The sequence below is a fragment of the Myotis daubentonii genome, unplaced genomic scaffold, assembly GCF_963259705.1.
Source record: "Myotis daubentonii unplaced genomic scaffold, mMyoDau2.1 SCAFFOLD_110, whole genome shotgun sequence".
NCBI lineage: Eukaryota > Metazoa > Chordata > Mammalia > Chiroptera > Vespertilionidae > Myotis > Myotis daubentonii.
Genome location: NW_026775503.1, coordinates 71,207 through 98,308, shown reverse-complemented (window position 1 = coordinate 98,308; position 27,102 = coordinate 71,207). Strand labels below are relative to the sequence as shown.

General features: G+C 47.6%; 1 protein-coding gene across 1 annotated transcript; it reads right to left on the bottom strand.

Annotated features, from left to right (window-relative positions):
- Window positions 1–11,370: 11,370 nt before the first annotated feature.
- Window positions 11,371–15,355, bottom strand: LOC132225751 (ral guanine nucleotide dissociation stimulator-like). The gene is made up of 6 exons (XM_059680731.1): window positions 15,227–15,355; window positions 14,252–14,467; window positions 13,799–13,902; window positions 13,266–13,335; window positions 12,195–12,257; window positions 11,371–11,763 (listed from the first exon to the last, which is right to left on the bottom strand). The coding sequence occupies exons 1-6, from the start codon at window positions 15,233–15,235 to the stop codon at window positions 11,653–11,655; spliced, it is 573 nt and encodes a 190-aa protein (XP_059536714.1). The 5' UTR covers window positions 15,236–15,355; the 3' UTR covers window positions 11,371–11,652.
- Window positions 15,356–27,102: the final 11,747 nt, after the last annotated feature.

Below are 27,102 nucleotides of genomic sequence, written 5' to 3'. Positions count from 1 at the left end.
ATTCACACAAAAAAAAACGACAAAGCCAATCCTCCTTAATTGTAAACAGAAACACTATTCTCGTCATTCCAAAGCTTTAGACACAAATTCTAAGCTCTGTAAGCATGAACTCTTAATATTTGAAAGCACAGTCCCGTGAAAACGCCACAGGAAGTACCCGGAGTTTTAAGTATTACCAGTATTTTTGTCATTTCACAGCTTTCCACTGGAAACCTCAGTGATTGAATAGGACAGTAAATGTAGTAAGAATCTATTTACGTGTACTTGAGGTGTTTCTTACACATTCTTAATCATTTCTGGGAACAATCATTGTGTATTTTAACAGTTTTACCGAAAGTAGACAGTTTGCTTAGAAGTATTTACCGGAATCGTCACCATTTTAACTGATTCACACAAAAAAACGCCAAAGCCAATCCTCCTTAATTGTAAACATAAACACTATTCTCGTCATTCCAAGGCTTTAGACACCAATTCTGAGCTCTGTAAGCATGAACTCTTAATATTTCAAAGCACAGTCCCGTGAAAACGCCACCGGAAGTACCAGGAGTTGTAAATATTACCAGTATTTTCGTCATTTCACAGCTATCCACTGGAAACCTCCGTGATTGAATAGGACAGTAAATGTAGTAAGAATCTATTTACGTGTACTTGAGGTGTTTCTTACACGTTCTTCAACATTTCTGGGAACTATCATTGTGTATTTTAACAGTTTTACCACAATTAGACAGTTTGCTTAGAAGTATTGATTGGAATCCTCACCATTTTAACTGATTCACACAAAAAAACGCCAAAGCCAATCCTCCTTAATTGTAAACAGAAACACTATTCTCGTCATTCCAAGGGTTTAGACACCAATTCTGAGCCCTGTAAGCATGAACTCTTAATATTTCAAAGCACAGTCCCGTGAAAATGCCACCGGAAGTACCCGGAGTTGTAAATATTACCAGTATTTTCCTCATTTCACTGCTTTCCACTGGAAACGTCCGTGATTAAATAGGACAGTAAACGAAGTGAGAACCTTTCTACATGTACTTGAAGTTTTTCTTCCATGTTCTTTATCATTTCTGGGAACTATCATTGTGTATTTTAACAGTTTTACCACAATTAGACAGTTTTCTGGGAGGATTTACTGGAATCGTGACCATTTTAACTGACTCATACAAAAAAACGCCAATACAATCAGCCTTAATTGTAATCATAAACATTATTCTCGTCATTCCAAGGCTTTATACACAAATTGCGAGCTCAGTAAACATGAACTCTTAATATTTGAAAGCACATTCCCATGACAACGCCACCTGAGGTACCCGGAGTTGTAAATATTACCAGGATTTTTGTCATTTCACAACTTTCCACTGGAAACATCCGTGATTGAATAGGACAGTAAACGTAGCAAGAATCTATTTATGTGTACTTGAAGTGTTTCTTACACGTTCTTAATCATTTCTGGGAACTATCATTGTGTATTTTAACAGTTTTACCACAATTAGACAGTTTTCTGAGAAGTATTTAGTGGAATCGTCACAATTTTAACTCAATCAAACAAAAAACACCAAAGCCAATCAGCCTTAATTGTAAACATAAACAATATTCCCGTCATTCCAAGGCTTTATACACAAATTCTGAGCTCTGTAAACATGAACTCTTAATATTTGAAAGCACATTCTCGTGCAAACGCCACCTGAAGTACCGGAGCTGTAAATATTACCAGTATTTTCGTCCTTTCAGAGCTTTCCACTGGAAACCTCCGTGATTGAATAGGACAGTAAACGTAGTAAGAATCTATTTGCTTGTACTTGAAATGTTTCTTACATGTTCTTAGTCATTTCAGGGAACTATCATTGTGTATTTTAACAGTTTTACCACAATTAGACAGTTTTCTGTGAAGTGTTTACTGTAATCGTCACCATTTTAACTGACTCACACAAAAAAAACGCCAAAGCCAATCAGCCTTAATTGTAAACATAAACACTATTCTTGTCTTTCCATGGCTTTATACACAAATTCTGAGCTCTATAAACATGAACTCTTCATATTTGAAAGCACATTCGCGAGAAAACGCCTCCTGAAGTACTCGGAGTTGTAAATATTACCAATATTTTCTTCATTTTACAGCTTTCCACTGGAAACTTCTGTGATTGAATAGGACAGTAAACGTAGTAAGAATCTATTTGCTTGTACTTGAAGTGTTTGATACACGTTCTTAATCATTTCTGGGAACTATCATTGTGTATTTTAACAGTTTTACCACAATTAGACAGTTTTCTGAGAAGTATTTTGTGGAATCCTCACCATTTTAACTCACCCACACAAAAATCGCCAAAGCCAATCAGCCTTAATTGTAAACATAAACACTATTCTCCTCATTCCTAGGCTTTATACACAAATTCTGAGCTCCGTAAACATGAACTCCTAATATTTGAAAGCACATTCCCGAGAAAAACCCACCTGAAGTACCGGAGATGTAAATATTACGAGTATTTTCGTCCTTTCACAGCTTCCCACTGGAAACCTCCGTCATTGAATAGAACAGTAAATGTAGAAAGTATCTATTTGCTTGTACTTGAAATGTTTCTTACACGTTCTTAATCATTTCGGGGAACTATCATTGTGTATTTTAACAGTTTTACCACAATTAGACAGTTTTCTGAGAAGGATTTACTGGAATCGTCACCATTTTAACTGACTCACAGAAAAAACCGCCAAATCCAATCAGCCTGAATTGTAAATATAAACACTATTGTCGTCATTCCAAGGCTTTCTACACAAATTATGAGCTCTGTAAACATGAACTCTTAATATTTGAAAGCACATTCCCATGAAAACGCCACCTGAGGTACCCGGAGTTGTAAATATTACCAACATTTTCTTCATTTTACAGGTTTCCCTTGGAAACCTCTGTGATTGAATATGACATTAAACGTATTAAGAATCTATTTACGTGTACTTGAAGTGTTTCATACATGTTCTTAATCATTTCTGGGAACTATAATTGTGTATTTTAACAGTTTTACCACAATTAGACAGTGTTCTGAGAAGTATTTACTGGAATCGTCACCAATTTAACTGACTCATACAAAAAAACGCCAATACAATCAGCCTTAATTGTAATCATAAACATTATTCTCGTCATTCCAAGGCTTTATACACAATTTGCGAGCTCAGTAAACATGAACTCTTAATATTTGAAAGCACATTCCCATGACAACGCCACCTGAGGTACCCGGAGTTGTAAATATTACCAGGATTTTTGTCATTTCACAACTTTCCACTGGAAACATCCGTGATTGAATAGGACAGTAAACGTACTAAGAATCTATTTACGTGAAGTTGAAATGTTTCTTACATGTTCTTAATCAATTCTGGGAAGTATCATTGTGTGTTTTAACACTTTAACTACAATTAGACAGTTTTCTGAGAAGGATTTACTGGAATCGTCACAATTTTAACTCACACAAAAAAACACCAAAGCCAATCAGCCTTAATTGTAAACATAAACACTATTCTCGTCATTCCAAGGCTTTATACACAAATTCTGAGCTCTGTAAACATGAACTCTTAATATTTGAAAGCACATACCCGTGAAAACGCCACCTGAAGTACCCGGAGTTGTAAATATTACCAGTATTTTCCTCATTTCACAGCTTTCCACCGGAAACGTCCGTGATTGAATAGGGCAGTAAACGTAGCAAGAATCTATTTATGTGTACTTGAAGTGTTTCTTACACGTTCTTAATCATTTCTGGGAACTATCATTGTGTATTTTAACACTTTTACCACAATTAGACAGTTTTCTGAGAAGTATTTAGTGGAATCGTCACAATTTTAACTCAATCAAACAAAAAAAACACCAAAGCCAATCAGCCTTAATTGTAAATATAAACAATATTCCCGTCATTCCAAGGCTTTATACACAAATTCTGAGCTCCGTAAACATGAACTCTTAATATTTGAAAGCACATTCCCGTGCAAACGCCACCTGAAGTACCAGAGATGTAAATATTACCAGTATTTTCGTCCTTTCAGAGCTTTCCACTGGAAACCTCCGTGATTGAATAGGACAGTAAACGTAGTAAGAATCTATTTGCTTGTACTTGAAATGTTTCTTACACGTTCTTAGTCATTTCAGGGAACTATCATTGTGTATTTTAACAGTTTTACCACAATTAGACAGTTTTCTGTGAAGTGTTTACTGTAATCGTCACCATTTTAACTGAATCACACAAAAAAAACGCCAAAGCCAATCAGCCTTAATTGTAAACATAAACACTATTCTTGTCATTCCATGGCTCTATACACAAATTCTGAGCTCTATAAACATGAACTCCTCATATTTGAAAGTACATTGGTGAGAAAACGCCTCCTGAAGTACTCGGAGTTGTAAATATTACCATAATTTTCATCATTCCACAGCTCTCCACTGGAAACCTCCGTGATTGAATAGGACCGTAAACGTAGTAAGAATCTATTTATGTGTATTTTAGGTGTTTCTTAAACGTGCTTAATCATTTCTGGGAACTATCGTTGTGTATTTTAACACTTTTACCACAATTAGACAGTTTTCTGAGAAGTATTTTGTGGAATCCTCACCATTTTAACTCACCCACACAAAAAACCGCCAAAGCCAATCAGCCTTAATTGTAAACATAAACACTATTCTCCTCATTCCTAGGCTTTATACACAAATTATGAGCTCCGTAAACATGAACTCCTAATATTTGAAAGCACATTCCCGAGAAAAACCCACCTGAAGTACCGGAGATGTAAATATTACGAGTATTTTCGTCCTTTCACAGCTTCCCACTGGAAACCTCCGTGATTGAATAGGACAGTAAACGTAGTAAGAATCTATTTGCTTGTACTTGAAATGTTTCCTACACGTTCTTAATCATTTCTGGGAACTATCATTGTGTATTTTAACAGTTTTACCACAATTAGACAGTTTTCTGAGAAGGATTTACTGGAATCGTCACCATTTTAACTGACTCACAGAAAAAACCGCCAAAGCCAATCAGCCTGAATTGTAAATATAAACACTATTCTCGTCATTCCAAGGCTTTCTACACAAATTATGAGCTCTGTAAACATGAACTCTTAATATTTGAAAGCACATACCCGTCAAAACGCCACCTGAAGTACCCGGAGTTGTAAATATTACCAATATTTTCTTCATTTAACAGCTTTCCACTGTAAACTTCTGTGATTGAATAGGACCGTAAACGTAGTAAGAACCTTTTTACGTGTACTTGAAGTTTTTCTTACACGTTCTTAATCATTTCTGGGACCTATCATTGTGTATTTTAATAGTTTTACCACAATTAGACAGTTTTCTATGAAGTATTTACTGGGATCGTCACCATTTTAACTGACTCACACAAAAAAACGCCAATCCAATCAGCCTTATTTGTGAACATAAACACTATTCTCGACATTCCAAGGCTTTATACACAAATTCTGAGCTCACTAAACATGAACTCTTAATATTTGAAAGCACATTCCCGTGAAACAGACAAATCCCCAGAAAAACGCAATCTCCCAAAACGAATCAGGACGAATCAAACACCTGAAGAGGCCAATAGCAACTGATGAAATAGAAGCAGTATTCAAAAATCTCCCAGAAAGCAAAAGCCCAGGTCCGGACAACTACACAGGGGAGTTTCTCCAAACATTCAAAGAAAACTAACACCTATACTCCTCAAAGCAGGTCAGAAAATTCAAGAGGAAGGAACTCTTTTTATGAGGCCAGCATTATTCTAATTCCAAAAGCAGATAGAGACACTACAAAGAAAGAGAATTACAGGCAATATTCCTCACGAACATAGATGTTAAAATCCTCAACAAAACAATATCAGAAAATCTCGCACCTAGCAATATATTACAAAGATCATACATCATGATTAAGTGGGATTTATTGCAGGGATGCAAGGCTGGTACGATATTCACAAATCAATAAACGTGATACATCACATCAACAAATTGAAGGACAAAAATCACAAGAACACACAAATAAACAAAGAAAAAGCATTCCACAAAATCTAACATTTTTGATAAAAACTCTCAACACAGTGGGAAGAGAGGGAGCATATCTCAACATGATAAAGGCCATATATGGCCAACCTCCAGCCAACATCATACTCCATGGGCAAAAACTAAAACCATTTCCCCCTAAGAACAGGAACAAGACAGGGATGCCCGCTTTCACCACTTCTGTTTGACACAGTACTGTGAGGCTAGCCATAGATATCAGACAAGAAGAAGAAATAAAAGGCATCAAAATTGGAAAAGAAGAAGTAAAACTATCATTATTTACAGATGGCATGATATTGTACGTAGAAAAACCCATAGACTCCATGAAAAAAATTCTAGACATAATAAATGAATTTGCCTATGTAGCAGGATACAAAATTAACACCCAGAAATCTGGGCTTTTTCATACATTGGTAATGAACTCTCTGAAAGAGAAACTTAAAAAACAATGCCATCTACCATTGCAACAAAAAATATTAAGGTACCTGGGAATAAATTTAACTAAGGAGGTAAAAGACCTGTACTCAGAGATCTACAGAACATTGAAAAAAGAGATAAAGGAAGACAAAAACAAATGGAAGAACATACTGTGTTCATGAATTGGTAGAATCAACATTAAATATCCATACAAAGCAATCTATAAATTCAATGCAATGCCCATAAGATACCAACGGCATATTTCACAGACTTAGAACACACTCTCAAAATTTCATATGGAACACAAAAAGACCCTGAATAGCCACAGCAATCCTGAGAGCGAAGAACAAAGTTGGAGGGATCACAGCAGCAGATGTCAAGCGATATTACAAAGCCACTGTGCTTCAGAGGAATTATTCAAACTCCACGTAGGGATGCTGCTGGGCCTCCCCTCACAGACCTTGGCCACCTTAAAACAATGCTCCACCACTTTGGCCCTGTCCTGGGCCATCATGCTTGGGTCCCCAAGGCAGGTGGTGATCACACAGGCGGCCACACTATTGAACTGACCGTGGCACTGACAGTAGAGGCCACGTGCTCCTTGCCAGGCTTCCTCCTCTGGGACCAGACGGAGCCCAGGCACTGGTGAGGCAGCACCTTCTTGAACAGCTCCTGAGGAGAACGGGGAGTGTCACCAGCCCCGCCAGATCCCATCTCAGGGTCCCCAGACCCATGAAGGGGTCACGGGACAAGACTGAAGCTCAGGAAGCTGAGGATGTGCCTGAGCCCTGGAGTCCATGGGAGTCACTCTCTGTCCACCGAGGGCACCCAGCACTGGATGACCCAGGACCCAAGACGGGTGGGGAAGGCACAGGGGCATCTGCCTCCAGCCCATCCTCACTTACTCCCAGCGCCAGGAAGTGGCTCACGGCTGCTCACCCTAAGGGGGATCTTCCAGCATCTGATCACCCCTTTGGTCTGAATCCCAACAAGCAATTTCAACAGTTGAAAGGTCTTGCCTGCTTAGAACTTTGTCCAACTGTCAACTGTCAGATGCCACTGGGGTTCCCTTGGGGGACCTGCTCCTCTCTTGTCCTGCCCACACTGCACAGATGCAGAAAATTGCCTTTTCAATGAATTTCTTTTACAGAAATGGAAAGACAGTGTACAAACATTGATGTAAGAACCGTTGGCTCTCTGGGTTACCATGAGGCCTAACCTTTCAAGCAAACTATGGAGAGGTTTAACTACTATCACAGACTCATACCCACTGGCTCAAAACTTCACATGATGTTAAGCTAATCCAAGTTTCTGGGGTTCCATTTAAAAAATGACCACTTGGCCAGGTCCCTTAATTAGAACCCACATTCACAAGGTTATGTGCCCTCTGCCTCTAGGACAGAGGGAAACCCCTGGGTCTAAATTGTCCGTCACCTGGCCCATAACCTTTAGAACCTGAGGTCTGGCATTGTTGCCACCATTAGTTTCAAAACACATGTGGCTGACACCTGATTTAAGCTTGTTTCTCTTATTTTAAAAAGGTGTATTTTGTTGTTGTTTTGTTTGCTTGTGGTCACCAGTCACCAGCCAGTAGTAAAGTGTCGTTGTGCTGCTTCGTAATGCACCATTTTGTTTTCCTTTTTTTAACTTTTAACTCCCCTTTATCCAGTTTTACCAACACCCAAGCCCTGGGAGCCACTAATCGGTCATCTGTATCTATGAGGTTATTTTGTTTTTTAATTCCACATGTTAGCAAGATCAGATGGTATTTGTCTGTCTCTGTCCAATTTAGCTCACTTAGCATCATGCCTTGGAAGACCATCTGTGTTGTTGGAAATGTCCAGACTTCATTCTTTTTGATGATTGAACTAGCGCCCCGGTGCACAAACTCTATGCATGGGGGACAGGTGAGAGGGCGTGACTCTCAGCCCAGCCTGCATCCTCTCCAATGTGGAACCCCCTGGGGGATGTCCGACTGCCGGTTTAGCCCGATCCCTAAATCAGCAGTTGCACATTCCTCTCACAATCCGGCATTGCTGGCTCCTAACCACGCACTTGCCTGTCTGCCTGATTGCCCACAAACTGCTCCCCTGCCTGCCTGATTGACTCCTAACTGCTCCTTTGCTGGCATGATCATCCCCAACTGCCCTCCCCTTCAGGGCTGAGGGGACTGAGGGACTCCAGCTGGATGAGGTGGGGCTGAGGAGAGTGGGTGCCGCCATCTTGTGGCTGTGGGCACCGCCATCTTCTGAGGGTGTGATGGTGAATGGGCATATTCCCTTTTTATTAGATAGGATAGCACTCTGCTATATATATGCACCAGATCTTGTTTATTCAAGTGTCAACCAATGGACATTACGTTGTTTCCACATCTGTGGTATTTGTAACTAAAGTGGCAATAAACACAGAGGTACACATAATCTTTTGATTAGTGTTTTGCATTTCTACAAATAACCAGAAGTGAAATTGCTGGGTCGTATGCTAGTTCTATTTTTAATTTTTCGAGGAATTTCCTTATTTTTTTCCATAGTGGCTGTATCGACGTACAATTCTATCAACAGTGCACAAGTGCCCCCGTTTCTCCACTTCCTACCTTCGCGGTATGCAAGTGCTGGCTGGTTTTGTCTCCTTCATGCAAACATGCCAATATGACAAGCTCTTTGGGTTGAGCACGTGCTCCTAGTGCCTGATCCATAGGAGGCAATCAATACACACCTGATAAAGGAGCCAGGGAATGAATTCCTCTTAGCCCAGTCTACATATCTGATGAGATCACAATCAAACTTCCAAGGGAATTTGATCAAATGATTCAAAATGCATACATACAAAACATTTAAAATGTGTATTTTTTGAAACCAGTTTTATTTGCTGGAATTGATTCAAAATGAGTAAAAGTTCAGAGGCATTTATCCAACAATGATCATCAAAGACTGATTCATAAAGTTGAAAACAAAATCATTTTAAGTTTATCAACTACAGACAAATTACACAATTTAAGACAAAGCACGAGAAAAGATACTAGAAGATATTATTTTTCAGAAATAACTTTAATATTTTTATATGGAGAGTTGTCATTTATAAACCATATGTATATGATGCTTTATTTTAAGGTTGTTCTTAACATAACCTATGAGAGTGGACAGGTATATGCAAATGACTTCCCTGTAAATAGTGGTGTAACCCGAATAAGCTGTCAGACTTTGATAGGTGAGTACTACTAAATTATTTCCATCATTTTCCTGTTTTGAATCATTGTAAATTAGTAAATCAGTTCTTTGATGTTCTATATTTTCATTTTTAGTTAATAATTTACATTATTACTTATGTGTTTTAACACTGTTTTCAGTTTACATTGGTTATTGCTATATATTCACATTTTTTTCCGTGAGATTGGCATTGATGGAACTGCATTTGTAGTAGGTTGTTAGCATATAAGAATGTCCACAGAGGTAGTAAATGGGCATTTATAAGCAAGAGGCAAAATCATGGGGAAGTGGCTTTTCACGTTTGTGAAAAAGAAAAATTGTCTGATTCTTTAGTTTTCACTTGCTTCTACTCCAGTGCCTGCATAACATTTTTCTTTTTAACTTTTTAAATTTTTTGAGTTGTTGAAAGACAAAATTTGTTACATTGCAATATGTACCATATTATTTCAATGAAATAAAAAATATAAGATATATGTATATGTAAATGTATGCATTTAAGATAGTAAATTTTTCTCTGAGCACTTATAGCCTCTACTTGTTCTAAATTTTTATTATCATTTAGTTTGTAGTGTCTCTTAAATTATTTGTTTCGATATTTTCTTGTTCTATGAATCGTTTCAGAAATGGATTGTTTAATTTCCAAATACTTTGGGGGTCTTTTCATCATTCTTCTTCATATGTTAGCTTTTTATATTAATTTACTGTTCTTTTAATGGTTACCCTTGAGATCAATAAACTAGTTCTTTTCTCATCTCCCAAACAATGCAAGAATCTTAAAAAAAAAAAAAGAAATAACTTTAATATTCTTAAAACTTACAAAACATAAACTACCAAAATTACTTAGAACTATGTGTAAGGGTATATTTACATGTATTATTAGGGTATGTGCAAAGATAAATATAAATATTTGTATACATATTCTTAATCTAAATATAAATATAATGATGAGAAAAATTTTCCGATCTGCAGTGTATCATGCGTTGGCCTCCGTGGGTGAGTATTCCCCTGGCAACCTAGGACTGTGGCTCCAGCTGGCAGGACCAGATGTAACTGCAGGAGAGAGTGGCACCTGTGAGCTCCCAACCTCAGGTGTCCCTCCCAGTGTCAGGAGCCCCAGGAATTGCTACACAGCAAGGACTGGGGGGAGGCGAATCAGGGAACCATGGACACAGGTTCTCTGGACCGACCAGCAGAAAGAGTCTAGCCCGGCCCTTGCCCAACTCCGGCCCGGCCTCACCTCTCATTTTCACTGAGCCGTATCAGGGCCCAGAACCAGGCCTGGAATGGCCCCTCAGGCTCTATTTGGTATTTGTGTGCAGCCTCCTGTAGCAGCACTATCTCCTCCAAAACTCTCTGCACCTGAGGCAAGAGGGAAGGAGAGGATGCAGACATGGCCCAAAAGGGGGTGAAGGGTGGAGCGGGAGCTTGGTCCTGGGTCTTTGCACACAGGGGCACCCTCCTTCTCCCTAATTCCATCCAGGCCCTTCCTGTGCTCGGAGGTGGGCACTAACAGCTCTTCCTCCAAGATCTTATCCTTGATTCCACGCCCCTTCCCCACAAACGCCAACTGGAGGGGTCTCCCACTTCTGATATCAAACTCTCCCAATAAATGGAAGATGCAGGGCATGGAGCCCAGGAGTGTGCTGGCCAAGGCGTCTATGATTCTCACTCCCTGCCCAGCCCCGCAGGCTGTGCCACAGCTGCTAACCTTTTCCTTTTTTGCTAATTGATCTGACTCTTCTAAAAGGCAGATATCCAAGGTCCATGAGAAAGAACCCCCTTGCTAGGACTGGCCCCCTATGCCCAACCTTCTCATGGTGCACTACCACCAGGTCCCAGGAGGGAATGGGAAGCAGGAAAAGGCAGGACTGGGATCAAGGCTAGGCTCTGGGCTCCAAAGGAGCGGGGACAAGGATGACTATGATGGGCCTATTGCTCCAGCTCCAAGGGAAGGCAGTGCTGAGAACTCACAGCTCAGGATGGGGGCTCTCTGTCCCCAACGTCAATCCTGGTCACCCCAGTCAGGCCCCAGGTCACCCACCTCCTGATCATCCTCCATTATGCTGTCCATCACCTTCAGATCTTTAAGGTATTCTCCCAGGAAGGGAACACACTGGACAAACAGGGTGAGGGTGGGATGAGCCCCTGCTCCCTGGTGCCCCACGGGCTCTCTACTGAAAGCCTCCCACCCTCAGCCACCTGGCCACCCAGGCTTCCCATGTGGAGCAGCCCAGGTCCCTTCGGGCCTCCACTCAATTGTCCCTTCCCTCACGCTCCAGGAACTCCTCTTGGTCAGCTCCCTGGACCACCTCTGGGCAAATCCCTGGGTCAGCGGTCCTGGGCCAGACCCACCCCCATGTCCAGCCTGCAGGTACCTGCCCCAGGCCCTCCTCTGGGTCATTTCTAAGGGAGGGCTTCAGGTCCTGTGGGCACAGGAGGTGGGGCTGGAGGAGGAAGGCCTCCCTTTCTTGACTTGGAAGCCTCCAGCTGAGAGGATAGAACGCCCTCCTATGACCCTAAGCACCTGCAGACAGGCTCACTCACCTTCTTGGGCAGCCTGAGCTTGGATCCAGGGACATGGGACATCAGAGTGGCATACCTGGAAGGCTGGTTCCACCAGGGTGGAGGAGAGGGTCATTGAGGTCATGCTCACCTCACCCCATTTCCCCACCAGCCCTGACCTCACACCCTGGCCCTCTGACCCAAGTCAGCTGGTACCAGTGCCACCCGGACTGCAGCATGCTCTGCTTCTGGACGACTCCCAGCTACAACGCTCACTCGGTGTGTGTGACCTTAGGCTTGGGCCTGGCCTCCTTGACCCGTTCCCTCCTTTGGAAAGTGGGAGACCTCCACCGAGCTCACAGGTTCTCCTGAGGACTCAGTGTCATTCCTGTCATCAATGTTCTCACCCTCAGCCCTCCCGGTGGCACAGGCCAGGGAGCTCTGCACTGTCGTGTTCTGTCCTGAACTCATGACCACCCTGTGAGGCCTGTAGCATGGGTGGTCACCCTCCCCCCCGCGTCAATCACAAGGAGACTGATTGGCAGGGAGTGCTCCAGGGGCGCAGTGGGAAGTCTCAGAGAGCAGACCCCTCTGTCTCTGGCCCAGACAGTAGGACCCGAGGCCAAGCAGCCCTTTTGTTCCCCTTTCCATGGGAATCCCCTGCGGGGCCCATCCTGGGCAGGAAGGGCGCTCCCCTTGCAGGGGTGGAGAAGACAGAAGTGGGAGCAGAGCCCTGGCATCCTGAGGACAGAATGGGCTGGTTTGGGGAAGAAACCTCCCCCACCCTCCCATTCACCACACAGCCTGGAAGAAGCTAAGTGCAATTGGGAGGGGGCAGCATGGAAGCCAGAGACCCGCTCAATGTGCCAGCTCTGCACCCAGTCCTGGAACAGCATGGCCACCACCCTGTGTGCCATGAACGGGGCCTCTGGCCCTTGAAAGTGCCCCCCACCACCTGCCCATAAACCAAACAGATCCCTCTTCCTGGTAACTGGGACCGAGAGGGTGAACATTTTCACAGACTCTTCAAGTGACAAACAACCACATCCCCATACTGGGCAGTCCCCCATTCCCTCACGCCTTCCCCTCTGCAGACCTCCAGGCTCCCTCTACCTTGATGAACTGTTCCCTGCTCAGGATGTTGTCCTTCATGCAGAGTTGTTTCATAGTCAGTGCCCGCTTCCTGAGTGGAGGGAAAGAGGAAAGACATGTTTAGGAAAGATGGGGGAGACGGGTTCAGGGCCAATTCTTATTGACAATGTCATGTTTCAAACTGCCTCAGGGTTCCTCTGAGCAGGAAGGTCTCCCTGGGACTGGGGCAGGGCTCTCATATGGGTCACGTTGGACCCCTCTCCATATCTATGGAGCAGCTCTGTTTTGACCAGTTTGGGTTTGAACTGGGCACACGGTTCAGGTGCTGAAAACACTTGAAAATCTCCCATTTGGCTCAGTGCCGTCTCTGACATTGGAGCAAACTGACTCCTGAAGCGGAGCCAGGGGACTGAGTCCCAGGGAGCCTCAGTCACCCCGCCCACCAGCCCAGTCCCTGTCCCCATGGTGGGCTGCCTCCCAGGAGGGGAGGGGACACTGGGAGACATTTGGGTGACACCTCCCCATGCCTCCTCTGATGGGAGAGGCCTCCGCACCTGGAAACCTTCCCCCATGTTTTCTTCAAACGATGGACAGCCACGCTCTGCAGAGCAGCGAGGATGGCGTGCAGGGAGGAGAAGTTCCTTAGGCTTCTGCACTCCTGGGGAAGGGGAGACATGGGCTGTGAGGTGGGAGCTGCAGCTGGTGCTTCGATCCCCCTCGAATGAACCCCCCCTGGTGGGACCAATGCTCAGGGTGGGCACGTATAGCAGCCAAAGACCAACTCTCACAGCCAGGAGGGTCCCAGCTCAACCCAAGGAAGGAGCCAGGTACCAAGTGAGCCTCCCAACACAGGCACCTGGGCATCAAGGTGCACGAATCCCTGGTAGAGAGGACATGGAGGCTGTGCTAGGCTCAGACCTCTGGCCTCAGTCCTGAGAGCTGACCAGGCAGCAGAGGCATTTTTCCAGGCTCCGCATAGGGACGCTACTGGGCCTGCCCCAACAGACCTTGGCCACCTTAATCCAGTGCTCCACCACTTTGGCCCTGTCCTGGGCCATCATGCTTGGGTCCCCAAGGCAGGTGGTGATCACACAGGTGGCCACGTGGTTGAATTGTCTGATGGTGGCACTGACAGTGGAGGCCACGTGCTCCTTGCCAGGCTTCCTCCTCTGGGACCAGACGGAGCCCAGGCACTGGTGGGGCAGCACCTTCTTGAACAGCTCCTGGGAGAGAAAGGGCAGTGTCTCCAGCCTGGCTCCACCCCGGCTCAGGGTCCCCAGTCTCCTGAAGGGGTCACGGGACAAGACTGAAGCTCAGGAAGCTGAGGATGTGCCTGAGCCTTGGAGTCCATGGGAGTCCCTCTCTGTCCACCGAGGGCACCCAGCACTGGATGACCCAGGACCCAACACTGCTGGGGAAGGGACAGGGGCATCTGCCTCCAGCCCATCCTCACTAATTCCAAGCTCCAGGAAGTGGCTCAAGGCTGCTCACCCCAAGGGGGCATCTTCCAGCACCTGACACCCCTCTGGTCTGAATCTCCATTCAGTGCACATTCCCCTGTGGTAGCTACCACCACAGCTGTTTGTCTGCCTTGTAGTTAAACACACATCAGGGGACAAATAAGTGCTGAGGCCGCTGAGCCTCATGGGCACATGGATGAGCAACCCATGGATCTGGCTGCACGCAGTGAGCGCCCCTCCCCACAAAAGAGGCCAGGCCCCATCCAGGATTCTGTCTCTTCTCCCTCATTGAATCTGCACAGCCACTCTGGGCAGCAGGGCCTGGGGTGCCCACCTCCACTGTCCACAGGTGGACAGCAAAGGCTGGGGGTTGAGAAAGTTGCCCAGGACCCATGGGTGGTAAAGTGTTGGAGCTGAGATTTGCATCAAGATCACAGGAGTTGGGATCAGGGCCAGGCAGGTCGGGGCGGCCAAGGGCAGAGGGAAAGCCTGTCCCACCCACCCTGAGAGCCCCACACTCACCACATCCATTGCTGTCAGTTGCTCGGCCACCAGTCTTGGAGGGAAGGTCAGGATGTTAACCTGCTCCTCCCTTAGAAAATGCTTAGGAGTCCCAGCCCTGCGGTAGGCAGTTGTTGGGGGTGGAGCTGGCTCTGTGGGCGGGACTCCGATCAGGGCTGGTGGCCCAGATGCCTCCAGCACGCCCACAGCTGGACCAGGCTCTACCCCAGGAGCAGGCCCTTCCTCTGGCTCTGGAGTGTGCTGGAGCTCTGGAGGTGGTTCTGGAGCAGGTTAAAGAAACAGGTTTTCGCTCATGCCCCATTTTCCCATGCATTTCCACAGACAGGAGAGATCCAGCTGCCTTGAAGGGAATTCTGGCCCCTGAAACACCCCTACCCCCTACCCACTCCCCCAATCATCTTCCCCGGCTGCAGTCCCCACACCTTCCCACTGGGCCTCAGTGGGCTCTAGATGCGCCAGCTCCACCCAAAGACTTCTCACAAGGCCCACCGGGTGTGGGGCAGGGCGGCGGTGCAGCACCAAGGCCTCCTTCAGGAGGAACCAGGGAGAAATGAGGGGCTGGCCCAAATATTGTAGCTGGTCCGGCCAGGTTCCCATCATAGAAGCGGTGGCTCTGGAGAGAGGCAGGTGGGCAACAAAGTCAGAGTCTTGGCCTTTCCTTCCACTCTGCCCTCCCATGGCACCCTTGCTTGGAACTGAGCCTCTGTGCAGGCCCCTCCCTACCAGGGCGCAGCCCCAAGCCAGCCCCGTGGGGCTGTCCTGGTGGTACAGGTGTGGGATCCAGCAGGTGCAACACGGACTCTGTGTGAGACTCTTCTTCCCACTGGCAGCTCTCCTGAAGGTCCCGTGCACTGCCCACCCTGACCCTCCAGGCCCTGGGCATAGGCGATGAGGAATGAGACAGACTTGTGAGCACCCTGCTCACCACAATCCCTTCTGAGCCCGCTTGTGGGGGTCAAGGGAGATGGATATGGAGAGGGGCAGGCAGAGCGGGGTGGGTCTGTTGGGGGGAGGAGACTCTGAGGCACAACTCAGCCCAGCCTCCCCTCTGGGTCCCCAAGGCCAGGGACCCCACCCCCTGTCCTGTTTGACTCATGTCTCCTTGCAGAGGAGCCACCGGGGCTCAGCCCTCCCTTGGGAATCAGAAGATGTGTAAGATCAGGGTTCTGCCAGGCCCTGCCCTACCTAAGCCACCACTCTGAGAACACAGGAGACCCTCCTTCCGCACCCACAGACCACTCACTTTGCTAATTGCTCCTGTGGTGTGTCGCCCCGGTCATTATGAGGAGGTGTCCCTCCAGGTGTGGAAAACACCTTGATGGCATCTAAGTGCATGGACAGGGGACAAGACCTGCGAATGATGGACAGTGTGACTGTCTGACTCAGTGACGAGAACTGAGGCCCAGGGATGGTGTCTGCTTCCTTCCTTGAGTCAGGCTAAGTGTCTCCACAAGTGGCTGCCTGTGGGAGGAGCTGAATGCACATTGTCGATTAAGTGAGCTCCAAACAGAACCATCCCAGCCACCTGAGTGGGCCTGGGGCCCTGCTCTCTCCTGCCATCCCCCATGTGGCTCCACCAAGGACCAGGACAAGGACAGCCAGGTGACATCTCTCACTGCTTGACAGGTTGTTTCCCATGTGCTTTTCTACACTCAGATGCCACAGGCTGCTGATGGGAGAGTCAGGAGACTTTCCATGGGACAGAGAGACATAACTGACAGGAACGACCACGGACGGTCCAGCAGCCCTTTCTGCAGAGCCGGCGGCAGGTAGGCGCTGCCATGGCTGGTCCCCACAGCAGTGCCTACCACAGCCCTATGAGGTTGTCATTGTCAAGACCCACAGCTAGCAGTGGGCAGAGTCCCCACTGTGCCGAAGAGGGGCCCGTGCTCACCTGGTTAACAGCTCGTCCAGGAGCCACTGGGCTCTGGAGAAGGCCGGGTGGGTGGGCATCAGGGTGCAGATGTGGGGGATGTTGCCAGCAGGGAAAGCTGGTACCAGGGCCGCCGCCGCCTTCTTCAAGGTGCCTTGCTGCAGGGCTCGCATCCTGCGGGCCTCACCCAGTGTCAGAGTGAACTCAGCTGCACACTGAGGGGGCAAGGAGGGACATCCAGTCAGCGGCATCGCCGTGATTCCCAGGAGGAGGGTGGTCTGGAGCTCACACAGGAGTCCCAGGCCCTCAGGGACGTGCGCAAGAGGAGGGGCAGGAGGGCCCAGGCTGAATGAGGGTCTAGGGCAGTGATGGCAAACCTATGACACGCGTGTCAGAATTGACACGTGAACTCATTTTTTTGGTTGGTTTTTCTTTGTTAAATGGCATTTAACTATATAAAATAAATATCAAAACTATAAGTCTTTGTTTTCCTATGGTTGCAAAGATCAAAAAATTCCTATATGTGACAGGGCACCAGCGTTAAGTTAGGGTTTTTCAAAATACTGACACGCGGAGCTCAAAAGGTTCGCCATCACTGTAATCTAGGTTTTCCAAGTTCCACTTTAGTTCGGCGGGTGAGGGATGGTCATACAATTGTTACCTTCTGGGTATGTTTTTTGTTTGTGTGTTTTAGCTGAGAAACAACAAACTTGCGTGTGTTAATGCTTTCTATGATGAGCGTTGTCCCCGTGAGTCCTCAGGAAACATCCCCATTATAGAGATGAGAACACAGAGGCTTAGGGATGTCACACCTCTTCTCAAGGTCCTGCACATCAGAACTGTGACCTGTCCTGGATGACATTCTGTCTCAGCTACCTGAGACTGATCTGCTCCCGACATGGATGCAAAGGGTGTGGGAACCTTGCCCATCCCTGTGTGGGGACAGTGAACATGGTAGACATGGCCTATGAAAACCACTGACTTCAAAAAAGACACTTTTATTTCATCCTTTTACATTAAAGGGCATTTTAAGACCCTTAATTTGGAGATGCCAGATTCTGCAAAGCGGCAAATGCCTGCAGACTCCAGGCTGAAGAAATGTGATCAACAGGCAAGAATATTAGCAGAGGACTCGAGAGGGAGCAAATCCATGCGGTGAGTGTAAAGTGACAGGTGACTCAGTGTCCGCGTGAGGCAATTGCCAGTGAAGCAACACTGTGATGGCCTTGGACAGCCTGACATCAGACAGGTGAAAATTTCAATGAGTGAGAAAACCCCAGGCCAGGCTGGGAGCAGCCATCATCAGAACCTGCTGTTGGCAACGTCCCTGCTACAGCCCTTTGGGTTTGGAATCTGCCTGTATCTGCTACATTTTACACTTGCACATTCTTCTTCCAGCAAGGGGCGTCCATCTCCAGAGGAGGGTGGTACATGTTGTGATCTGAATTGTGTCCCCCCAATTCCATGACTTTGCAACCCCCAGAACTTCATCATGTGTGCATTTGACTTTTACTCTTTAAACAAGTCATTCAGGTGACGTGAAGTCAGTGGTGTGGGTCTTCATCTAATCTGACCAGTGTCCTGAGAAGAGGAGGGGAGGACACGTGGCAGCGCAGAGATGAGTCCATGTGACACGCAGAGAGAAGACAGCCATCTACAAGCTGAGGAGCGGCCCCCTCAGGAGAAACCAGCCCCGCTGACAGCACCATCTCTCACTTCTAGCCTCTGGAATTGTGAGAAAATGAATGTCTGCTCCTAACACCACCCAGTGTAGTCCTAGGTTATGGCAGCCTGAGCAAGCAACCTAACACAGTCCGTTCCTACACACTTCAGAGTTCCGGGCGGCACTGCTGATGTGGTAGCTGAACTGCATCAGACCCATGTCCAACAGCAATGAAAGGCTGCATCGCTGGCCAAACGACCTCCGCTACTGCACCAGGTCTGCAAGGACAGTGGAGCGGACTGCTCCACAGGATTCTGGCAAGAGTAGTTTAAACAACAAAAACAGTGATAGGCAAAAGTGCACCTGGTCTACTATGAAGTAAAACAATATGATTTCACCCTAATATTTCCACAGATACATGAGGAGCGGATTTCTACTATCTCATGTAACTGCAGGGAAGAGTGGCGGCCCGGATTCCTCTGTCATGGGGCTAAGGCACCCTTAGGGGCCACGGGAGGGCCTCTTAGGGTCCCCAGATTTGAGTCTAGGTGCTGGGCACTGCCAGGTTGTCTCGCATCTGTGGGTGTAGAGACCATCAAGACCAGTTCTCACCTGAGTCCGGCCCTGGATGGTGTCTGTGGCCTGATGCACCTTCCCCGGGTCGAGGTAGGTCGAGTAGGTGAACCCGTTGACCAGCCCTTCAGTGTTGTGCCTGTTGGAGCTCTACAAAGACAGAGCCCAGTACCGGGCCAGGAGGCTTCAGAAACCTTCCACCCCAATCTGCGGCTCTACCCCACGGCAACCCTGGCAAACTGAGACAGTGTGTTAGGACACATTGAGGATGTCCCGGCAGCCCTGCTGAACTAGCAAGAGCTGATTCACATCAAGGTCTAACAACAGTGAAAGCCTGAATCAGTGAGGAAAACAACGTCTTCAATGGGATGATATGGAGATGGGAAAGGCCACAGCTCTTGTCCTGGCCACAAGGCATTGGTTGGCTGTGTTCTGTGGAATGTCAGGTCGCAAAGAAATATATCCAATACTTTCATCCCCTCCCATTTTTTTTTTAAATACACAGCACTATTAAGTGGGATGATGTGTAAGGGTTGGAGAAAGTCTACAAGGACAGTTAAGCTGGGATTGGTCCACAGGAGTCTTGGGGCAGGGAGTTCAACATTTGAAATGAGAAAAATGCAAAGATAACAAAAATGTTTTCTCTATGATCCCAACAAACACACGAAGACTGCTTTTCCACCCTACCAGGGAACTGTTTGGGAGGATTGGAGGAAGAGTTTCCTTTGGGAGTGGGCCTGTGAAAACTTTGAGGCCTCAGATCTAAGTCTGAGTTCTGGTCCCACCCAGTTCATCTCAGGGTCCTGGGTGTGGGCAGGCTCTCACCTCAGTTTGGCAATGGATGGATTTCCTGGTCTGGTCCACTTGTCCTCTGTACCTGTCGTTGGCATCAATGAACCTGGTAACCCGCTCCTCTACGACATCGTGGCTGGAGCTCTGCAAAGACAGAGCCTGGTCCCCAGCCAGCAGGCGTCAAGGGCCTGGGCATTACCAGTGGGGGAGATGCCCACCACCCATTCTGCTGCCCAGGTCAGGCAGAGAGGGGCATCTGCAATGACCTCCGGGCAGGGAGCGAAGGAGATGACACAACCTCCAGGCTTCTGACACCTACCAACCTGCTCCTGCCCAGCATGTGCATCCCTCATCCCACGCTGCCCCTCACCACACCCAACAAACACATACCCGGCATGAGGAGTAAGAAGTGTGGGCCTTCCCAGCTCGGACCCACTTTATGGCCTGGCTTGGATATTCCTTCCCTGGGATGCCCACAGTAACCCAACGGGTCTTCCTGCCACAGGTTGATGGGAGTCGGCGGTGGGGCTCATTTGCATTTCTGCGGCCACAGACACATATCTCACTCTGGGCTTTCTTCCGCCCAGAGCCTCGCAAGCACGGGAAACAACACAGAGACATTGTAGTCTCCTCACCCTCTCCACTCAAGTGAGCGGGAAAGGCAGTTGACTTTAGAATGCGGGTACCTGGTTACCATGGATCTAATTTCTGTTAGGGATCTGTCCCAAAGGAAGTGAGGTCACCCCTTGAAGGTTCCATGACCTGGGCCTTCCTCCAATCAGAGTCACCCTAAGCCTCCTCTGGTTGGTGACCTCTAACCCTCTATACCTATGTTGTCTCCATACCTGTACACCAATACCCAACACAGCCCCCCAGCTCCCTGGGAATGGACCATGCCCCCTGCTTGGGGGAGAATGCTGCATTCACACCTCTTCTTTCTTACTCATTCTGTGTCTTGTCGAAACCTCTGTGCCTCTCAGGGCCGGCCCAGGCTCCCAACATGCCAGTGAGCATGATGCGCAACCCCATTTCCACAGGAAGTCAACAGGTGTAGATGCGACAGGGCCCCTAACACCTGTAGACTGGTGTCCCATGAATCGGATACACCAAGATAGAGGTGGAAGATAACTAGAATGAGTGGGGCACAGCATGCAACACTAGACAAAACAGGCCTGGAGTCCAGCATGTCCTCTTAGGGAAGTCACTGCTCATTTGGCCTCATTTTCAAGTCTGCACCTTTAAGGGTTTGAAATCACAGGAAATTCAGATATTGTCACTCACTGGATTAACCTCACAGTGGTCTCTTATTAAACTTAGCATCAGACCCAGTGTCTCATGTGGGTCCATGTGGTGGGAGCTTTCACATCGGCTTTGAGTGAGTCCCGTCTCCTGGTGAGAACATCCTTGTGTGCCGGCTGAGTGCTCAGAAACCTGGCTTCTGAACAACATAGAGTCATTCTCTGGTACTTTCATTCTTTTCTTATATATAAATTTTATTGAATTTTTACAGAGAGGAAGGAAGACTTATAGGGAGTTGGAAACATCGATGAGAGAGAGACATCGATAAGCTGCCTCCTGCACACCTCCTACTGGGGATGTGCCCGCAACCAAGGTATGAGCCCTTGACTGGAATCGAACCTGGGACCCTTCAGTCTGCAGGCTGACAATCTACCCACTGAGTCAAACCGGTTAGGGCTGGTACTCTCATCCTTGATGTCCCTTCCTTCCTCCTGATTTCACTTTCTCTCTGTGTCTGTGTCTCTGTCTGTCTGTCTGTCTGTCTTATGTCTGGAACAAGGAGAACAAACACCCGTGTTTTGAGCTGTCCTATGGAGAGGCCCCACAGGAGAGAACTGAGGAAGTGTCCAGGCCACCAGGCAGGAACTCGGGCTCTCAGTTCAAACTGCATCCTGACGAAAACCACACGAGTGACCTTGGGAGCAAATCTGTCCCCAGTTGAGCCTCAGTGGAAACACATCTCCTGCTTCACTGAAACTTTGAGCACCCAACAATGGTGCCCAGACGCCTGCTCCACAGACATGCATGGTGTTAATATGTGTACTTTAGGGGTGCAGAGTTTGAGAGCAATGGTATTTGGGCCTCAGCTGTGCCACTGGGCACTCAGCAATAATAAACCACCACTGCTCTCTGACGTTATGGACAGAGTTAAAAAGTTAATATTTGAAAAAGGGAGGGTACACTTGACATATCACAAAGGGGGTGTCTGTATGTTCTCAATCCACTTAAACACCTCCTTCCAGTGTCTGTACGTGCCTGAGGGTGGGGACTAGCACCTGGCCAATGTTTGGAAGAACTCCATAACAGAATGAATAGTAGAATGATTGCCTCTATGGAAGGCCTTGCCCATGTCCCCTCCTTCCTGTCTGTGGGCATTTATTCATGGTTTGAGGCCCAAACTTCTCAGGGTCCTGGGACGTCTTCAGAAAGATGGAACCTGCTGGGTGTCGGTGGGGGTGGCCTTCAGGCTCAGCCAAGCCTTCTCCGGGGAAAGGCAGGAGCACTGAGCTGAGGACAGAACTTGCCCTGCCCTGGGCCTGGAAGCCAAGAAGGGGAGCAGAAACTGCCAGGAGGCTCAGGTGGAACAGGCCGGGGCCAGGGGGACAATCTCAGGGTCCATGTCACTGGCTGCTCCTGCCGCATAGAAGGCCCTGGGCTGAGGTATTTGAATGGCTCCTTTGGATGCTTGACATTCAACCTTTGTATGAATTAGGCATGTGCCCAGTAGTCAAAGCAGCTGAGTGAAAGCTGCAGGGCTGTCTGAGGGACCAGGATGAGGACCCCACCCCCAGGAGCAGCTGGAGGTGTGTTCCTGGCTCCAAATCTGGATGAGGATGTGTTGCTGGGAACCGGCAGCCCTACAGGGGCCACCTCAGCCTCCAAGGAAGGAGCCCACAGGGGCAGTGGCAGGGAGTTGCCAGCCCTCCCGCTGTGCCCCACCTCTCCCCATCCCCCACCACACCACCTGCTCCCACAGTATTAGCCTCAGAACGAGGGGAATTCTGACACCTGCTAGGCCCAAGCACATGCATCTTGAGGGCACTGTGCTTGGGAAATGATCCCATCCCAGGAGAACAAATATGGACGATCCCTCTTTCATGACATTTCTGTTTCCTCAAATTCACACACAAGGGAAGTGGAAGGGTGACTGCCAGAGGATGGGAGGAAGCAAGGTGGGGAGTTACTGCTACTGTTTTGCAAGATGAAAAGGTTGTGGAGGTTGGGGGGTGTATGGTTGCACAGCAGTGTGAATATACGTCACACTGGAAAACTGTCGACGGAAAAAGGACTAAGATGGTCAGTTTTGTGTGACGTGTATTTCACCTCAACTACTTTTATTGAAACGGATGACCTGGGGCTGCCCTGAGGCTGCAGGCACACTGACACCCATCTGGAAGGACATGACTTGGACATCCCTGGGGGCTGGAGCTCAGGCAGCAGCTTCTCACCCATTTCCTCCTGGGACAGGGGCACTTCCCTGCGGGGGCCCCTGGGCCCTGGGCTGGGCTGCATGAAACTGGGCCTGCACCTGTGCATGGGGCAGAGGGTAGAAGTCCATGAAGGGCCTGGCCAGGGATGGCTAGTTTGGGTGCTAGAGTGGGAGCTGGAGGAAACGCAAACCCGGCACCCACAGCTGCAGGACTCCTGCCCCCACGAATCACAGATGCAGCCCAGCTCTCAGGAGAAGGCGCATCCTCCCTGGTGGTTCCAGGGACGGTGAGGCTGGGCTCCCAGTCGAGGCCTTTGGGAAAAGCCCAGTCAGTGCTTCCTGTCCTGGGACCCCGCTCCACTTGCTGACCTTCAGGGGCTTGGATCACGGAATGGTCAGGTTGTGGGACAGAGACACACCCAGTCAGATCACTCAAATGACAATTCAGAAGCCACTTCTCTCAAGTTTCTAAGTCCACAGGCACCTCCTGCCCACACCCTGCTCACACACACATTGTCACTCAACCCCAAATGGTGGCTCCTGGGAAGAGACCCTGGCATCCACCCCGCTTATCCTGACCCCATCGAACCCCGTCCATGAGTTCATCTGAAGACAGCAGGAAAGCACATGTCCACTGTGGTGACACTGACACAATGACGGGGCCCCTCACACAGACTGCAGCACCCATTCTGCTGGAGTTGTTGGCCCTCTGCTCAGTGGGCTCTGCATTACCAAGTGGCTGGGCTTGGGTTACCCCAGAAACTCCCTGTGGCCTCTTGGAGCTGAGGATGCCTGCAGCCATGGTCACAGGAAAGACATTCCTCTGTCCTACACTTGCAGAAAACCGAATTCTGCCCACAACCAGGGTGAGATTGGAAGCATCTCCTTTCCTCCTAGACACTCAGGGGAGACCACAGTCTCAGCCAAATCCTTGGTCCCATGAGCCCCGATTCACTTACACCATGCCCTGCTCCTGACTGCAGAAGCTGTCAGACAGTCACGAATGTGCAGTGTCACCAGGCCAGTGGGGATATTGCTCCACTGCAAGAAACGACTAAGCCACGTCCTTCATGAAATCAGGTCCCCTCCAACCTGTGGTTTCAGCAGAGGTGGAGGTGGGTGCTTCAGGGGTCATCACCTGTTTTAAACCTTCGGAGGTTAGAAACTACCATAATTCCCATTCTAAAATTCGGGAAAACAGCCAAAACCGGTTTGGCTCGGTGGATAGAGCGTCGGCCTGCGGACTGAAAGGTCCCAGGTTCGATTCCGGTCAAGGGCATGTACGTGGGTTGCGGGCACATCCCCAGTAGGAGATGTGCAGGAGGCAGCTGATCGATGTTTCTCTCTCATCGATGTTTCTAACTCTCTATCTCTCTCCCTTCCTCTCTGTAAAAAATCAATAAAATATATTAAAAAAAAAAAATAAAAAAAAATAAATAAATAAAATTCGGGAAAACCAGGTCTTGGAAACCCAGTGATTCAGACACAGGGCCTACAGCCCTGAATTTTATGCAAATCTGGGATCTTCCTCGTCCTCCTCCTGACAGTCCAACTCTATCTTTCTGTGAATGTCCCTTGTATATCCTAGACTTAGATTTCTGTGTGTGTGCTCATTTTAGACTTTAGATTGCCTTTGCAATTTTTGTGGGCTCCTTTGATATTGAAGATACGAATCTTCTATTCTGTACATATTGCAAATATATGCTGCAGTGTACCTATCAGTCTTCAGCTTTAAATTTGCATACGGTGGCTGTGTCAGAGTGTAACTGCTCTAAGTGTCCATATTCTGAACCCTGCTCGCTGGACTAAGTGTTGGAAGCACTCACTGCTCCATCCTGCCTGCTGGGCCAAGTGTGGGAGTACAGGTCCTGCTCCTGCCATATTACACCCACTGTTAGGTCCAAGCCCTCTGCCAGGGCAGGACCTCATTGGTCGCTGGGTGGTAGACGAGGAAGCCACGAGAAGTTGTGGGTGTATAAGAATGAGTCTTTATTCTGGGAGCCATCAGGCAAAGCAGTTCTTCACAACAGTTGCATATAGGTAGGAAGCCACACACCAGCTAGTTAACAAATACATCTTTCCCAAAAAGCAGTAGCAGCCTCTGTACCTACAGCCTCACCTAATAGCACCACGCTGCCTCTAGAGCTAGTGCCTCACATAGCAGCAGTACCTGAGCTCTCTAACCCCAGTAGTCTCAGCAGCCTCTCTCTCTAGCCTCTGTCTCCCCTCTCTCTGGCCTCGAGCTACTCAGTAGTCTGTATGATTCTACTGAAAGGCTTCATTCTAAGTAGTGACCTTGCTGTGCACATATAATCCTTGGACACCCTGATGAAGATTCCTATGCTCAGAGTGGCCTTGGCCATGAGGCGTACTGTAGAGAGGGCCTTTCACACTCTCATTAGCCTTGAGCATCTGGTGACTCTAGCATGGTTCCCACAGGCTGCCACACCTGTGTCAACGTCCCATCTACAGAAGAGAAGCGGAGTCGCAGAGGGCCCGGGGCCAAGACCCACCTTTCCCTCCGTTTGGAGGAAACTGGGCTGGTTCAGCACCATGACGACTGCTAATCCATAGCAAATCACTGAAGAATATTCTCAACAGACAGTGGTGCAAGCATCTCTGAAACATCTCTTCAGCCCAGCTGGTGTGGTTCAGTGGTTGAGCTTTGACCCATGAACAGGGAGATCATAGTTCAATTCTGGGTCAGGGCACATGGTTGATCCCCAGAGAGGGTAGTGCAGGAGGTGGTTGATCAATGGTCAATTGATGGTCCTTTCTCATCATTCATGTTTCTCTCTCTCTCTCCACTTCTCACTGAAAAAAAAAAATCCATTTTCTATGTCATTTCCCTCACTAGCATGAGACTGTACATGCATGCTGCTTTCACACATTCCCTAAAGCAGTGGCTCTCAACCTTCCTAATGCCGGAATCCTTTAATACAGTTCCTCATGTTGTGGTGACCCCCAACTATAAAATCTTCTTCTTGCTACTCCATAAGTGTAATTTTGCTACTGTTATGAATTGTAATGTAAATATCTGATTTGAAAGGATGTATTTGCATTGTTCCAATTTGAACATAATTAGAGCATTGTGATTAATCAAAAAAACAATATGTAATTATATATGTGTTTTCTGATGGTCATAGGTGACCCCTGTGAAAGGGTCGTTCGACCCCTAAACGGGTCGCGGCCCACAAGTTAGTGACCCACAGGTTGAGAACCGCTGCCGTAAAGGACTAGGAAATCAATAATAATTAAAATCAAATCCCTCTCCCCCAAGTTATTGAAATGCCAACATAACATACATCATTCTAGATTCTAAAAACTAAATTTCTACAAAGTTACCCGCTTGCAAGGAATTTATAGCCAACTTACTACGCTGGGTTAGGAATTCCACAGGCTTCAAAATGTTTCAGAAACAACCACAGCTTAATTCACCTTTCTCAAGGGCTGCCTAAGACATAAAAACATAGATGAAACAGTCTGAACCAGTTCAATTTATAAGCTCATACTAGGTCCTTTTAAAT

Bases quoted from the DNA above. Each gene is read 5' to 3' on its own strand.
- LOC132225751 (XM_059680731.1), bottom strand. The intron at 13,336-13,798 runs GTGCGGAGGCCT...CCCTCCACTCAG, and splicing joins ACATGGGGGAAGGTTTCCAG to GAAGCGGGCACTGACTATGA. The intron at 11,764-12,194 runs GTGAGTGAGCCT...CTGTTTGTCCAG, and splicing joins AGCTCAGGCTGCCCAAGAAG to TGTGTTCCCTTCCTGGGAGA.